At 39.9% G+C, this 15814-nt stretch overlaps 1 protein-coding gene across 2 annotated transcripts in view; it reads left to right on the top strand.

Annotated features, from left to right (window-relative positions):
- The window catches only part of GRV2 (DNAJ heat shock N-terminal domain-containing protein), a 110266-nt gene that overhangs the window by 83586 nt on the left and 10866 nt on the right, over positions 1-15814 (top strand). For both annotated transcript variants that reach the window (XM_087675158.1, XM_087675156.1), the window contains 2 exons: positions 38-400; positions 15596-15736. In XM_087675158.1, coding sequence (XP_087531284.1) covers positions 38-400; positions 15596-15736 — 504 coding nt within the window. The remainder of the gene's footprint in view (positions 1-37; positions 401-15595; positions 15737-15814) is intronic.

The following is a 15814-nucleotide window of genomic DNA, read 5'->3' as shown; positions in this document are numbered from 1 at the left end:
TCTAATTTTTATTCCCCTTTTTTTGTTCTTATGATAGGTGTTAATGAAGGTACCTGCTAATGCTGAGGCATGCATATCTGTAGGGGGATGTGTCTTAGCTGTAGATCTTCTGACTACTGCACATGAAACCTCAGAAAGGACATCTATACCATTGCAGTCGAACCTCATTGCAGCAACAGCCTTTGTAGAGCCTCAGAAAGAATGGCATTATCTCAATAAAGATGGTGTGCAGGTTGGTCCTATGGAGAAAGATGGAATCAGGAGGGCATGGTCGAAGCAAGAGATTGACTGGAATACCAAGTGTTGGGCTTCAGGAATGTCAGAGTGGAAGAAGCTATGCGATATCCGTGAACTGCGGTGGGCATTGGCTTCTAGAGTGGCAGTGCTCACACCAGCACAGGTATTTTGGTATTTTGATAAATATAACAACCAAAAAGGTCTTAGGAAGAACAAAGTTTTGATATAGTTATAAAGTTTCACCAATTCAAGCTGGCTGTAGTTTGTTTGGATGACATACTAGGTGTCTGATGTGGCATGGTTGCTCAGCTACCATATTGACTTTTAACTATGCTTAGGGAAAGTTCGTCTAAGCTAGTCTATCAAGGCGGTTAAGCTGATCTTTTTGGCTCATGTACAGGATCATTCAATATAGTCTTTGTACATGCAGGCTTATGTGCAGTATTTGTACAGCAAAATATGTTAGTGCAGTACAGATCATCTGGGGAAACCAGTTGAAGCATGTAGTCATCACTCTTTATTTTTTGTTAGCTCCATACTAAGATATTTAATCGTTTTTATGAATAGAAAAATTATTAAAAATGCCCAAAAAGATACTATTTTCTCTCACAAGCATTTTCACTTTCAAACATGGGATTTAGTGTCTTTGCCCTTTGGGAAGAAAGCCATTGGAACAAAATGGGTCTACAAGCTGAAACGGAATGCAGATGGATCCATTGACAAATATAAGGCAAGGCTTGTAGCTAAAGACTATGTAAAAAAGAAAGGCATTGACTATGAGGAGACATTTGCTCCTATCTCCCGAATGACGACCATCAAGTCTATGGTTGCTTTGGCTGCCTATTATGGATGGACTGTGCATTAGTTGGATATTAAAACTACATTTTTACATGGGGAACTTCATGAGGAAGTATATATACAGCAGCCCATTGGTTTTGCAGTCGAGGGATCGGAATACTTGGTTTGCAAGCTGAAAAAGGCTTTATATGGTTTGAAACAAGCTCTTAGAGCTTGGTATGCAAAGATAGATGCCTTTTTGCTCAGCCAAAGGTTTATAAACAACTCATCTAAGTCTACTCTTTATGTATGTAAAGAGGGGGGATCCATGCTGATCATTTGTCTATATGTTGATGATCTTTTGCATTCAAACAAAACATGCCGATCAGATTTCAGCATTCAAACAAAATTTGCAGCAAACTTTTGAAATGTCAAAGTTGGGGTCTTTGCATTATTACTTGGGCATTCAATTCATTCATGATGCTAGAGGTATTGGTTTATCACAATAAAGATACATTGGTAAACTTCTTGAAAAGTTTGGCTTACAAGATTGCAAGCCAATTTATACACCAATGGAACCTAGACTAAAGTTGTCATTACATTATGATAGTGATTTGTTTGATATACACACATATGCTCCAGCAGTTGGATGTCTTATTTGCCTATGCAACACTAGGCCAGACATACAGTTTGCAATTTTAGCCCTGATCAGATATTTGTATCAGCCACGTATGTCACATTGGCAAGCTCTTAAACGTGCCTTTCGTTACTTGCAGGATATTAGATCTCTTGGATTGCTTTATGCCAAGGGGGGACCACTGCAATTACATGTTTACAATGATTTTGATTGGGGTGGTGATTAGGATTTATATCACTCCACTAGTGGCAATTGTTTCTTTCTTGGCTCATCTTGTATATCTTGGCTTAGCAAGAAACAATCCACTGTTGTCACATCGTCATTTGAAGTTGAATACAAGGTAGCTTTCACTACCACAGTTGAATGCGTATGGATTAGACGCTTGCTAGCTGATTTGGATGTATCTGTTATGGAGCCTACTCCTTTGTTCACTGACAGTCAGAGTGCCATTGCAGTGGCATGGAACCTAGTGTTTCATGCAAGCACGAAACACATTGAGATACATTATTACTTTGTCAGAGAGAGACTACATGCAAGTGATATCAGCCTTGAGGCTTGTCTATTGTCCTACCACCAATAATGTGGCAGACATCTTTACCAAAGCTCTTCCTCGTGACAAATTTGAAGCATTTCGCAATGCTTTAAATTTGATCTCCTTTGGTGGCGGATGATCCTTGTACTTTTGATCACTCTTCACTCCAGCGGGGTTTGTTGGGTTTTTCAGTTACACCTACGCTCACAGAGGAGTGTTGGTGATCAGTAGGACACTGCGGCACTTTTTAATGTCGGTATGAGAGGTTTTTTTCCCCAAACTTAGTCTTATTTCATATGTGCTTATGTCACACACTTATGGGCACTTATGGTGTTCGGGTGTGAACACCCCCTACAACCCTAAGGTTTAAGGGTTGTACTTTATACTTTCAAATTACACTCTTTTAGTCTATTGCATTGGGTGTCATGCTTCACTCTCCACATTGTCTTTTGCACTCTGAGCTGAACTTCGATCCTCTCTCCATCTCACAAAATTGGCCTAGCCAATTTAATTGTTGGCTAGTATAATTATTTTTCTAAGCAAGAATTAATCATTAATTTAATTTTCAAAAAATTAAATCTAAAAAATAATTTAATTGGGGCTGAATATTACTGAAAAATGCATTTAGAAGGCTGCGACTAGGCAAAACTTGCACATGCAAGTGATGGGAAGGCTATTAGAGACTGTTCTAGCCTCATTGGGTGCAATTGAAGAATTTTTTCTACTAAACCCTGATTTATTGTAGAAAATAGGGTTTACCAACCACCTTGGAAAGAGTGCTGAAAAATTGGGGCCTAGTACTTGAAATTCAGCAAGTTAAATCTAGGGATTTCAGAGATTTTCAAGAGGTCAATTGGCCAACGTTAAGTTTTTGGCAGAATTTGTTATTCAAAAAGCAAATTGAAGGCCAATCCCCAAGCAAACCAAGGGGCAAAGTGGTTTGAAGACTTGCTGGTTGCTATGGTCTACAAGATGTATTGCAGATTAAAGGAGATTATATTGGACCTTAGTGTGCTTCAACCTTTGGTAATAGAAGTTTAAGAAATACCGCAAAGAGTGCCAATTTTTGGGGCCAACAAGGTATCCAATGTCCAAGATTAAGTGGTAACATTTGCATTTGCACTTTATGTGAATTTTATGTTTACTGTAATTAGTGTATAATCAGATCATTGCCACCCTTTCCTCAAAAGAAAGGCTTGTTACACCATATGTATGCCCATGAGGTGTTTCATATGCCAAGCACCTGCCATGCATCATACCTCTCTCTCTCTTATAGAGGACACCTCACATATCTACAATGGCTCTTTGCAAACCAACTTACAAAACACTGGATGAGTAGATCGTTGGAGGAATGTACAAGAGACTTACTAGAGGCCATGCAAAGCTCAGTCATATATGCATTCCTAAACACCTTGTCCCGATGTAGACCCACACACTGTACTGCTTCCCAAAATAGCTAGTATAATTATGAGTGTAGAGTTACTCGTAGTTGCTTATAGAGAGAGCTGGAGCTAGGTACTCAGACACATTGTCAAGCAAGGATGGTCTTCAAATGCCTTGTGCGAAAGAAGAAGCGAGACTACTTGGTGAAAGCAAAAGCGGAGGTATATTAGCTATTTTTGGGACAAAGGCAAAGGAGCATTGCCTTTACCGACATTGCCCAACATACTATGAGATTCGAGGCTGCCTTCATTAGTTAGAGACATGTTTGGGCCGCTATCAAGAGTCATGGATTACACTGATAAGCAATGCCTTGGCCTCTTTCTCCTTGAGATATGATGGCTTAGAGAGACTCTCCTCAAAAGTATAGCCCCAAGACAACAAGGACCTATCTAGAGGCAATTTACAGATTTCTTCACAAGGGAGATTCAAGAGACCTTAGAGCAATCCCAGTCTCAATCCACACAAGGAAGGATCATTTGAGGGGACCTCAATACTGCCACAGTCTGCATCTATACTAGGGACATTGATTGATTGACATCCTACATGGTCAATCTAGGCATTGTAGACCCGGACATGAACGTCGATGGCACATGCATATGTAGATACAAGCATCATTGCTAAGGCTAGTACCTCCATGATACTCCTAGTCTTAGCTTTTGTACATTAAGTTTTATCACTATGGACGGTACTAGCTAGGCTTTCTCCTTTTATCATTAGCTTTTAGCAGCCTTCTACTATTCATTTACATTTACTATTCTTTTCAGACAATTGTATCATCACACAAATGGTTGTAACTTATGGTCTCAAAGTTTATTTTGGTCTTTTGTAGATGTTAATAAGATAATTGAATTAAATAGTAAATATTTAAATCAGACCATCAAGTCAACAAAGAAAAAACACAGACACAAATGAAAGTCTACCAAAACATAGAAATGTCACTCAGAAAGGACAACTGGTATGGAGCGAACAATATCCAGCCAGACAGCAACAATGTCAAGAAGAACTAGATCAGTTGATACCATAGAGGAGATTTGCCATAACACTAAACCACGAACATGGGCCACATGGCCATGGATACCCGATACTAAATAAAAAATGAAGGCATTCTGAGTACGCCAAACATGCCACAAGGCTGTCCATCTAAGGAAATGGAAGAGGCAAGAATAATGTGATGCAAAGAGGACGTAGAAGTCATATTTTCCATAATCCACGAATGAGTTGATATTCGGTGCTGAGTTGTTGAAAATCACACACGGGAAACAAAACTCCAAATTTGTCTAGCAACAGGGCAGGAAACAAAGAGATGAAGCATTGTTTTGTCACGTGTAGTACAGAATACACAACAACCACTAGAGATCTTGCAGGCACACAACACATCGCCAGTTGGAAGACCCCCAATAAGCAGCCTCCACATGAACACTTTACCCTTATATAGAACCTTAGACTTCTAGAGCTGGACGAATCTTTCTTGCCATTTCTTTTTGCTATCCCGAATATGCCATAATTTATTAGCCTTTCTCATGACCCATCTCTTGGCCTCCACCATTTGATGATATATGTGGTTAGCTGATCTTTTCTCAAAATCATCAGGAATCACAAACTTCCAATCACGCCAAGGAGACAATGGCTGTAACGCAAGCAAAGGAGAGAACCTCAAAAGCCTATCTTGTATAGACAATCAAATGTTGTGATAACCTCGAGGCACCCGAAAGTGCTAATAAATACACCGAAAAGAATAAAGACGGGACCTGCCCAGGAATGACACCATCGAGGTTTGTTTGCAATCCCAAACGAGCCATCCGATTAAACTTGTCTTTTTGCAAATCTTTATTAGGTCAATCCAACAACGTAGAGGTAGCCAGCACTTTACCTTGCAACAAATTCTCCTTACGAAAATCAGGAGGACACCAAACCGCAAAACGTAACATCGCCTATCAAGATGCGATCAAATGAGAAAGGAGAAAAGATTGGGAGACCTTAATAAGTCTTGTGGAATTAAGCACATGCCACCAAGAAGCATGAATAACAGTTGTCATGTCACTATGCAGACATAGTGTGAAAAACTCTAGAGTGCATCATCATTCGGCTTTCTTATTAATCTGGAGAGCCAATGCCATATTAATTATTAGTGTAAGTGTCCGTAGTGTGGATGGTTCAAAAGTACTTGATTTTTAGACAAGTTTAGTCTAATTTTTAATATTTTAAATATTATTTTCTGTAAATATCCAAAAGCTGTAGACAACTTCTAGAATAGGATGACATGTAAAAAAAGCAAGTGGCTTTCAGTCATTTTTTGAGGGATCTTGTGCAAAAAGAAGGATTGGCGAAATCGTGCGACGCGCGATCGCAGTTTATAGGCAGTAAACAACACTCGGAACTGGGAGAAAAAGGAGTGATTTGGGAGAATTCTGAGCAGGTATCTTGGTATTTTAACAGAAGCATCAAATTGGCGTTCTGGGCAGCAGAGAAGAAGCTACTGTTTGATGCACGTTTTTTGTCTACAAGGGATTTATCTTCTTAGGATACAGAAATAAATTAACAGGCTTCACCTCTATGAGTAATCTTCTACATCTTCTGTTTCTTCGAACCCCTTCTCTTTCATCAATTGCTCTTCTTGAATCTCCCTTCACCCTAGTGTCTCTTACTCCCATGGAAACGCTCCGACAACATGCTGCCATGAGAGATTCCAGTATTTTCTTTAAAAAATTTTGCAATATTTGACTAGGGATGACTCTCTACACATAGTAGCTACAAAAGAGATAGCCTCAAAGCTGCCATATGTAAGTTAACATCCAACAAGACTGCTCCCCCCATCCTTCTAGGAGTAGTAACATGTTGCCACGAAATCCAAACCTGGCCCAAACGATTCCCTTCTTTTTCCACAACATGAATCGGATAGATTGACTCAATTTCAAAAGAGACTTCTTAGTCCAAGGAAGCAATGGCAAGAAAAAAGAAATCATGCTAATCATGGTGCTTTGAGCAACTTTAAGTCTTACATGAAGAGGCCAACCTTGAGATTTCCAGTACATAAATTGATCATGAATACGGGATGACATCAAATCCAACAGGCACAAGGAGCTACATCCACACCAATAGGATAATCCAAGTGTTTGGTTATATTTCCCTTAGAAATCACAATTCCATGCCAGCCCAAGGCTTGCAAATCATTCTCCGCGCAAGAGAGCAATGTAGATTTCTGAGCATTAATATGAACTCCCGATGCCATAGCAAAAAGATTTCACACAACCATTGTCCGATTAACATTCGAGCAATCAGCCTTAAGGAACTTGAAGGAATCATCTGCCAAAGATTGACCCATGAGTTGGGTCCCACTGGGAAGAGACAGACCAACAATCTCACCTTAATCGGCCAACTTATCCAACAATGAGAGCATTGAGTGGCTGACTAAAGTAAACAGCAAAGGACTGAGAGGGCAACCTTGCTGAAGAGATTGAGATAAGGCAATTTTATCTGTGATCCCTATTAAGTGCAACGCGGGCCACAACACCCTAACTAACGGTATCAGCATGAGAAATCATACGAGACCCAAATCCCATGGTGGTCATTAGCTGCCGCAAAAAAGACTAGCTAATATGATCAAATGCCTTTTCAATATCAAGCTGAAGCATAACAACCTGCTGGGCTGAAGCTTTAGCATAGTCAATCCCCGATTGAACATTCAAAATGTTGTGTATTATATTCCGGCCCTTAATGAAACCATATTGGCGTGGATGAACCAAATGCGGAAATACTTTTGCAATCTATTAGCAACGATTTTAGAGAAGATTTTATATAAAGAACCCATAACAGAAATGGGTCTCCATTGTTTCAAGGAGGTTGGAGAGAGAACCTTAGGCAATAACCAAATGACAACAATCTTCCAGTCTGAAGGCATCATACCAGAATTTCACACTTGCTGACACAGCCGAGTCAATGGGTCCTAAGCTGGTCAACATGGGCTGAAAACAACTCATTAGGAAGCCCATCCTAGTCAGGGCTTTTCCTTCGAGACAAATGAGACAGCACCTCTTCCACTTCATCCTCCGAAATATCAGCCTCCATCAAATCAACCCATTCTGGCTTAACCTGGTTACCAACCAATTCGCAAATGTATCGGCGAGCAGAGTGAACAGCATCTAAAAGAATCTCCTGTGGAGCCAACAATGATTTATAAAAGTCAACACACATCTGAATGATGGAAGCAGGATCAATCACCATAACACCTTTCTCATCCATCAAACACACAATATTTTCCCGATCATATTTTTGGTGTAATCAAGCAAAAATTTGATGAGATTGACAGTATTGTCGTGTAAAGCTTCTACTCTGGCCAGCAATTTGTATATTTAGCATATTCATCTTCTTGTAGAGATTGAACTCTGCCTTTCAGCCATTCAATACATATGAGCAAGTCATCAATGGTGTCCCCTGACTGACATAAAGACGAGTGGGCCAGCAAAGATTGTGCATGCAGCAATTCAGTGCGTAAAGAGGAAGCATGCTGAATACCATAGTGTCGGAATAACGATCATGCATTATCTCTAAAAACAACCCATGCTTCCATCCCTTTAGATATGACCGTGGAGCGAAAAGAAGCAATCAGTTGTTGAATACATTTCAAAAACTGATTTTGCAGAAGAAAGGATTGATTCAAACGAAGAGGCAAACGGGCAAGGAGAGCCTTAAAGGCATAACCAGGTCTGTGGTTCAACTCCAAGACCAAAGGATAGTGGTTTGACAAGACATGCTATCTCTTCACCCACATATCAATAACTACAGGAAGAAAATAATCACTCTAACATAATGCAGATCCTATCCAGTCTGGCCCCAGTGTTTGGATGTTGAAGAGAGCGATAAGTATATTGAACCTGAGAAGGATGCATCCAAGACCACGTCCTGTTTCAAAGACATAGTTGCCAAAGCATCCCAAGCCTGTCGCTCAAGACCATCCATGACCGAGTGCAGTGAAATCGCTTGATCCACAGATACACATGTATTAAAATCACCCATAACAAAGCCTTGACAAGCCCTGGCAAGGCAGTGCAAGTCATCCCAAAGCTGACGACATTCGCGAGTAGTAGGAGAATACACCCCCCCACTAGCCACAAAACCTCTCTCTCATACAGGATTTCCAGAATCATAATCTGCCGTGATGGTCATGAGAAACCAGAGATGGTTGTAGGGAAGATCTGACGGCCAACATAACTCCAGATTTATGTGGAACACGACCACTAAAAAAGATTGAATAATCCTTATATACATTAGTAAATCATACCAAAGCATGCCGTTTATGCTCCACAGCACAAAAAACATCCCAATTTCTAGCTAACACAACTTTCCACAACCGATACTGATTATAGCGCAAAGAAACACCTTTAACATTCCATAAAGCAATTCTCATGATAAATCAGAGAAAAGAAACTACTGAACCACCACTTTCTCTTTTCCTTTCATATCAATAGCTTTAGCTACGTGAAATCTCTCCATCTCACTTCGGATCACATCTACAAGATCTGCTCTCTGCAAACTAGCAATCGAAGCACAAGAAGGAAACTATTATTGCTGAGAACGGAATCATCCCGAGGAGGCACAAGCCTCCCATGCACGTCAAAGCGCAAAGCAGAATCAGAAGCCTTTTTATCTTCCGCACCAACGGCAGGAGCACATGAAGATTGAGGTTTCATGTAGAAACCCCTGCCTCTATGTTGAAAAGTCTGAGTGATGGGCTGTGGAGGTGGGTGGGCAGGAGACGAATGAAACACTTAGATACTTTTTCATAGAGGCTAAATTGTTAGAGAAACACATGCGTCGGGCAAATTTCCTATCTATGTTTCATTTTCAGATAATGCATGTGGAAGGCAAGAAGAATGTAGTTGTAGATGCTTTATCTCGCAAACCACAGGTGTTAGCTATTTCAATTTCTTATCACCATGAATTGGATGATATGAAAGAGTAGTATGCTGATGACGAAGATTTCTGTGAAATCTATGAACAGTTGATCAATGGCCAACATCATGATCATTATGTGTTCAAAGAAGGCTTTATCATGATACATGGAAGACTATGCGTTACAAAACAGCTAAGGCCAAAAGTTTTATTAGAAAGTCATGCTCCACCTTATGCAGGACATCGTGTTATTGATGCTACAGTCAAAGCAGTAGAGACTTTCTTCTATTGGCCAGCCTTGAGATCTAATATTGATGCATATGTCAGATCTTGCCTTGTATGCCAAAAGGTCAAATTTGATAGATAGAAAGCACCGGGGTTTTTGCAACCACTGCCTATTCCAGAAAGGCCATGGGAAAGTATTGCCATGGATTTCATTTTTGATCTTCCAAGAACTTCTTCAGGGAATGATGGAATCTGGACTATCATTTGCAGATTCAGCAAACAAGCACAAATCATTCCTGTAAGGAAAAAGGTTAAGTCAGAACACATGGTAAATATATTTATGCAAAATATCTTCAAGTACCATGGAATGCCACGGTCAATTGTGAGTGATAGAGACCCAAGAATGACTAGCTTGTTTTGGAAAGCATTGTTTGAAAACATGGGCACTACGTTGAAATTTTCATCTTCTTTCCATCCACAAATTGATGGACAGTTTGAAGAAGCAAATTCGATTGTTTTAGATCTATTGAAGTGCTATGTTTCAGATCATAAGACTTCTTGGGAACACTACTTGCCATTGGTTGAGTATGCATATAATAATACAGTGCACTCATCTACTAGCAAAGCACCTTTTGAGATTGTGGAAGGTGGAAAGAAATTGCCTCCCATTTTGCAAACAAAAGATAACATTTTTGAAGAAAATTGTTATGTAAAAGATTGGGAAGAAGCATATAAAAATAGAAAAGTCACAAGCTAAACAGAAAAGAGCTATTGATAGTCATCGTCGGGAACTCTTGTTCAAAAAGGATGACTGGGTCTTATTGCGTTTTGAAAAGGCACATTTGAGAAAAGAGAAGGGCAAGGAACGTTTGTTTCCAAAGCTGAGTATGCATTACTATGACCCTTTTCAAGTCTCAAAGAAGATCAATGACGTGGCATATAGGCTGAAATCGCTAGAGAATTGGAAAATTCATAATGCATTCCATGTGAGCCTATTGAGGCCTTTTATTGGTGAAGTGCCAAAAGATATGGTTCAAGAGGAACAGCCTAAAGTAGAGGAATTAGATGAGATTCTAGTTCTTGAGCAAATTCCTGAGCAAATCCTGGAACATAAGGATAGGAAAGTAAAAGGTAGAGTTATAAGAAGCTTTTCGGTGTAGTTCAAGAACTATTCACCAATGGATGCCAAATGGATGGAAGAGGCTGAATTGGCAGATTCGCCTCAATTATTGCAACTTTACCGAGAAGCTTTCTTGCTGGAACCTACAGTGACTTAGAATGCTTTTTGAAGCAATGTACATTCTCTATTGTATAGTTGAATGCTGCATCTAATTGAATAATGCACAATGTATGGTTTACACTTAGCATTAACATGTGTATCATTGAATGAAATCTCAGTGCTTTGAAGTTGTATTTGTTACACTTCAGTTGAATGATTATACATGTTGTGACACTAATAGTGTGGGGATACGTGCTACCGCCCTGTGTTGCATCCAGAAACATGTATATTAGAAAGGCTCCTAGTAATCATAGTTACATACAGGATGTGGTCCTCCACGTATGTGAGACTACTTGCAATGGCACAAATGGTAGTGGGGAAACTCCTACCATCGCTCCGTGTCATCTGTTAGCAAGTAATACATGCGATGGCACTAATAACATGGAGGATCTTGTTATCGTCCTGTGTCATCCATTAGCATGTGTGGCATGCAATCGAGGTCACTTGCTTCTTTCAAGAGGGGGATATGTCACTAGGCGGTGATACTTTTTGCAATTGCTTTCCTTATTTACTTATATAAATATTTTATTTTTCTTTTCTTTAGTTGCTGTTGCTTTTTACCCCCAGAGTTATCTTGGATTAAGCTGGGATCTTTGCATGGCCAGAAGAGGCAACCATTGGGACAAATTGGACTAATGGTTTGTCTGAGCCTTGAGACCAGATTGAATGGGCATTGAAGAATAGAATGCCAGTGGTTTGGAACTCTGTGCTTAGCCATTGGAGATGGTGCTGGACAATGAGCCTAGCCAAGATAGAAGATGCACATGTGAGAATGCTCATGGAATAAAAGTCACTGTAACTGAGCCACATTACACTTTTTGATGTGGTTGCAATGATAAAAGTTGCTTAGAATAACTTAAGGAATGCAGGGGTCACCATTCCTAAAAGTTAGGGAGTTACTATTTTTGGACCCCAGAATCTGTTCGCGTCATTATCTTCATTTTTGCACGAGGATTAATTTTCCGGTCTATGTCGAGGTCAAATTTTGCATTGATCATGGAGAAATTTGGACCAGAAGGTTTAAACGGGAAAATTGTTACATGTATGCCATGTGGCACAAATTTCCAAGAGAGAGAGAGAGAGAGAGAGAGAGAGAGAGAGAGAGAGAGAGAGAGAGAGAGAGAGAGAGCATTTTAAAAATAACGTAATAGGCATGAGGGATAGATTTGAGAGTGAAGTTTTGAGGAGCCAAGGGCAGATTGTTGCAAGTACATCAGCTATGGAGAGTACTTTTTCGTCTCTGACTCATGTACGGAGGTAGAGCTTGCTCCCTCTGGCCAACTCTCTCTCTATTCTGAGAGGAAATGCTCTGCATGATGGGCTGATTCCATCGAATGTACAGTTTTGTGTTTTCTTTGCACTTCTGCTAAGGCAAGAGCCTCTCTGTCCAAGTTCAAGAGCAGCTGATGGCTTCTCCAATGCAAGAACTAAAGAAAGTGATGACCATGCCATACAGGAACGAGGTTTTTCAGCTCTGATTTAGTGCTGTTTGTGGGATTGTTTTACTGCTGGAATGATGCCAAGGTAAAAGGGATGTTGTTCTAGATATGCTGGACAGTAAAAACAGTAAATACAGAGTTTTGTAGACTGCAATTCTGCACATTAATCATTGTGTTATGGTCACAAAAAGTGTTTTCCTAAAAGGGATGTTGTTTTGGATATGCTGGACAGTAAAAATAGTAAATACAGAGTTCTGCAGTCTACAATTCTACACATGAATCATTGAGTTATGGTCACAAAAAGTGTTTTCCTAAAAGGGATGTTGTTCTGGATATGTTGTATTGTCCTTATGCAGTTGAGATTTACTCAGAAAAATGAAAACCAACTGTTCATAGGTTATGTATTTTGGAACATTTCATTTTTTGTAACTTTCCATCTTTTAATTGATAAAGAAATATCGAGAGGGGCGTTGTTCTTCGGGGCCAATCTAGTGTTGAGCGAGGGAGTGAGGTCTTTGTTTGTGTGTGTGTGAAAAGACCAGGTATTAATTGAAGGAACTACTGCTTTATGTGAGTCATAAACCGGTTTCACTAGGCACCCACAGTGTGGCACCACCCTAGACAACTGACGCCCTCCCTCCAGGCACCAGCCTAGACAATCTCTTGCCTATCTATAGGCTGCCTCTGTCACTCATTCTTCACGGCTGATTCATTCAGTCCGTCACCTCTTCTCTCCAACCTCTCCACTACCCTCACACCCCTTCAAGAGGACATTGTTGTTCGTGGTTTGTGGCTGTCTTCGTGATCTTCCTTGTGCTATGGCACCCTTGTTCCCTTGCATCACATTCACTCCATGATTCAGATCTTCATCATTCCATTCATCAAAGTTTCTTCTCTCTTCTCTTCTCTTCTCAGTGTTTACCGAGTTCACTTCGTGTTCCTCCCTGCCAACCCTACTATCTCGCTGGTACATCATCTTTTGACACCATGAAGACATAAGTTGCAAGACAAGGCTATCAAATGCATTTTCATTGGTTACAATGCATGGCTGTTGGATGCATTATGGGATAGCAAACAGTCCATTCCTAGATGGCCATTGGATGCATTACGGGAAAGCAAACAATTTGGGGCCTATGGATATGTTTGACAGCTTGCTGCCATTGTTTCAACAAAGTGCACCCAATTTTGGTCAATTTCAGCAACCTATTGAAGGGTTACACAGCAAACACATGCTGAACAGCAGTTTGATTTTCAGCCCATTGATCAAGGCATTGCTGATTATGAAGTGGCCAATGAGAGGGCTGCTATTCGGGAGGCTAAAACAGGCCCTAGATGGCTGTTGGATAGCAAACAATCCATTTCACTTCTTGGTAGAACTAAGCAGCCACTTACCATGCACAAGGTAACTTGGTTGTGCATACACTTGTAGCTACTACATGCAACGAGGAACTTGTTTCTTTACATGATGCTTTACAAGATGAGCATTGGATGGCAACCATGCAATCAAAGGTAGATTCTATCCATAAAAATTGCACGTGGGAGTTATGTGACTTGCCTACTGGAAAGCGTGCTATAGGCACAAATTGGGTTTACAAATTAAAAGGCAGATCTAATTGTAGCATTAATTGCTACAAGGCACATCTCGAGGCTAAAGGGTATGCTAGCAGCATGGGATTAACTATGATGAGAAATTGCACCCACTATATGACACAGTGTCATTGCTTTGGCCGCCCATTTTGATTGGCATGCACATCAATTGGATGTGAAGATTTCTTGTTTGAATGGTGATCTATATGAGGAGGTTTATGTCACACAATCTCTGGTACCTATTGCCTATTGTTGAAGGAATTTTAGGTTTATCACTTATTCTATAGTAAAGATCAAAAAATTACCACAAGGGGTGCAAAGGTTTGAGCCAATCTATGTTGGAGTCAATGTGAAACTTCAGTTCTTGTGTAGAAGCCATCTAGTTCCTTCAAACTTGTATTATTTGTTCTAGTTTAAAGTGCTGAACCATATGGTGAAAACCAGATCTGCTGCACATTGTTATCAGAGGCCAGTTTGATAGGCTCAAGAGAAATATCATCGCATGATAGTGACTCACTCGTTCCCTCTACAGATTTTGTTAGATCTCTAGTTGTCATATTTTTCCATATTTGATGTTTTCAGCTAGATTTTGCTAATCATGTTTTCATTTTTCTACTTGGGATACATGATAATTCCCTGATTTTCAGGCGTATCACACACACACACACACATGTGCACAATGGCTCCACACATATAATCACTACATGCTTTTCCTTTTTTTAATAGTCTAAGGTCTAGCACCCTTCTGTCTAGGTTATCATTGCTTTTGCGACTTAGTGGAAAAATTGTAATGTGCTTGCACTATACTACAAACTCATGCTTGTCTTTACTTTGTAAGCATGTCAACCTAACTCTCTGAGGAGAATGGGTGCACAAATCTTGCCAGGAAACTATGTGCGTGCCATTAGAACTGTATTTCCTTCTTTGAAGAAGTGAAGAGCCAAAGATCAACCTTTGAATAGGCTGAAATGAGTTGTTCTACGAATTTGTTCTTTATGGCACCTTAGAGTTGTGAAATTTTAGGCACAATTGAAACTAAAAAGATGAAAACTTGCAACAAAAAAACGAGTTATTGAAATAGAAAATTAGAAATAAAAGGCAGCTACAACTAGTGTCTATACACTAATAATACAACCTACCAGAAGTTCATTGAGTTTTCATGGAACACGTGTTTTTGGATGGATATGTGTGTAAGAGGCAATTACCTTGTCAAACAATGAAGTTTTACCAGTTTCTTGTCTTCATGCTGAGGCCATCAGTGAAATGGCATAACTGGACACGCGTATGATTGAGTCGTTCTAGTTTGTTGCTGGAATCTACCTTCCACTCACCTTTCAAGGTTTGGTTTATCCTTGTTCTAGGTATAAACTGTAATGGTGAGTATGTACTCAGATATGAAGTCTATCTTCATACTGTCACTTGGTGTGTCACAAACTGGCACATATGTGCTTTGGTTCATCAAAGGTTATGCTATTTATTTTTGACTTAATGTGACTTCACTAGCTCTGAATTAATCATTTTTCTGATAAGATTTTTGTAACATAATATAGGTGGGTGAGGTTGCTTTATCAATTTTGCACAGCATGGTAGCTGTTCATTCAGACCTTGATGATGCTGGTGAATTGGTAACTCCAACTCCAAGAGTGAAGCGCATTTTGTCCAGCTCTCGCTGCCTGCCACATATAGCACAAGTGAGTTTTTGCAAGAAGTTTCAAATTCGGTAGGGTGTTGATTGAGATCTTTTTAGAAAAACAAATCTAGTTGTCATA

This window comes from Lygodium microphyllum, chromosome 3, assembly GCF_053477565.2.
Source record: "Lygodium microphyllum isolate KBCC chromosome 3, Lygodium_microphyllum_v1.1.10, whole genome shotgun sequence".
Taxonomy (NCBI): Eukaryota; Viridiplantae; Streptophyta; class Polypodiopsida; order Schizaeales; family Lygodiaceae; genus Lygodium; species Lygodium microphyllum.
This window is presented reverse-complemented; position numbering and strand designations above follow the sequence as displayed.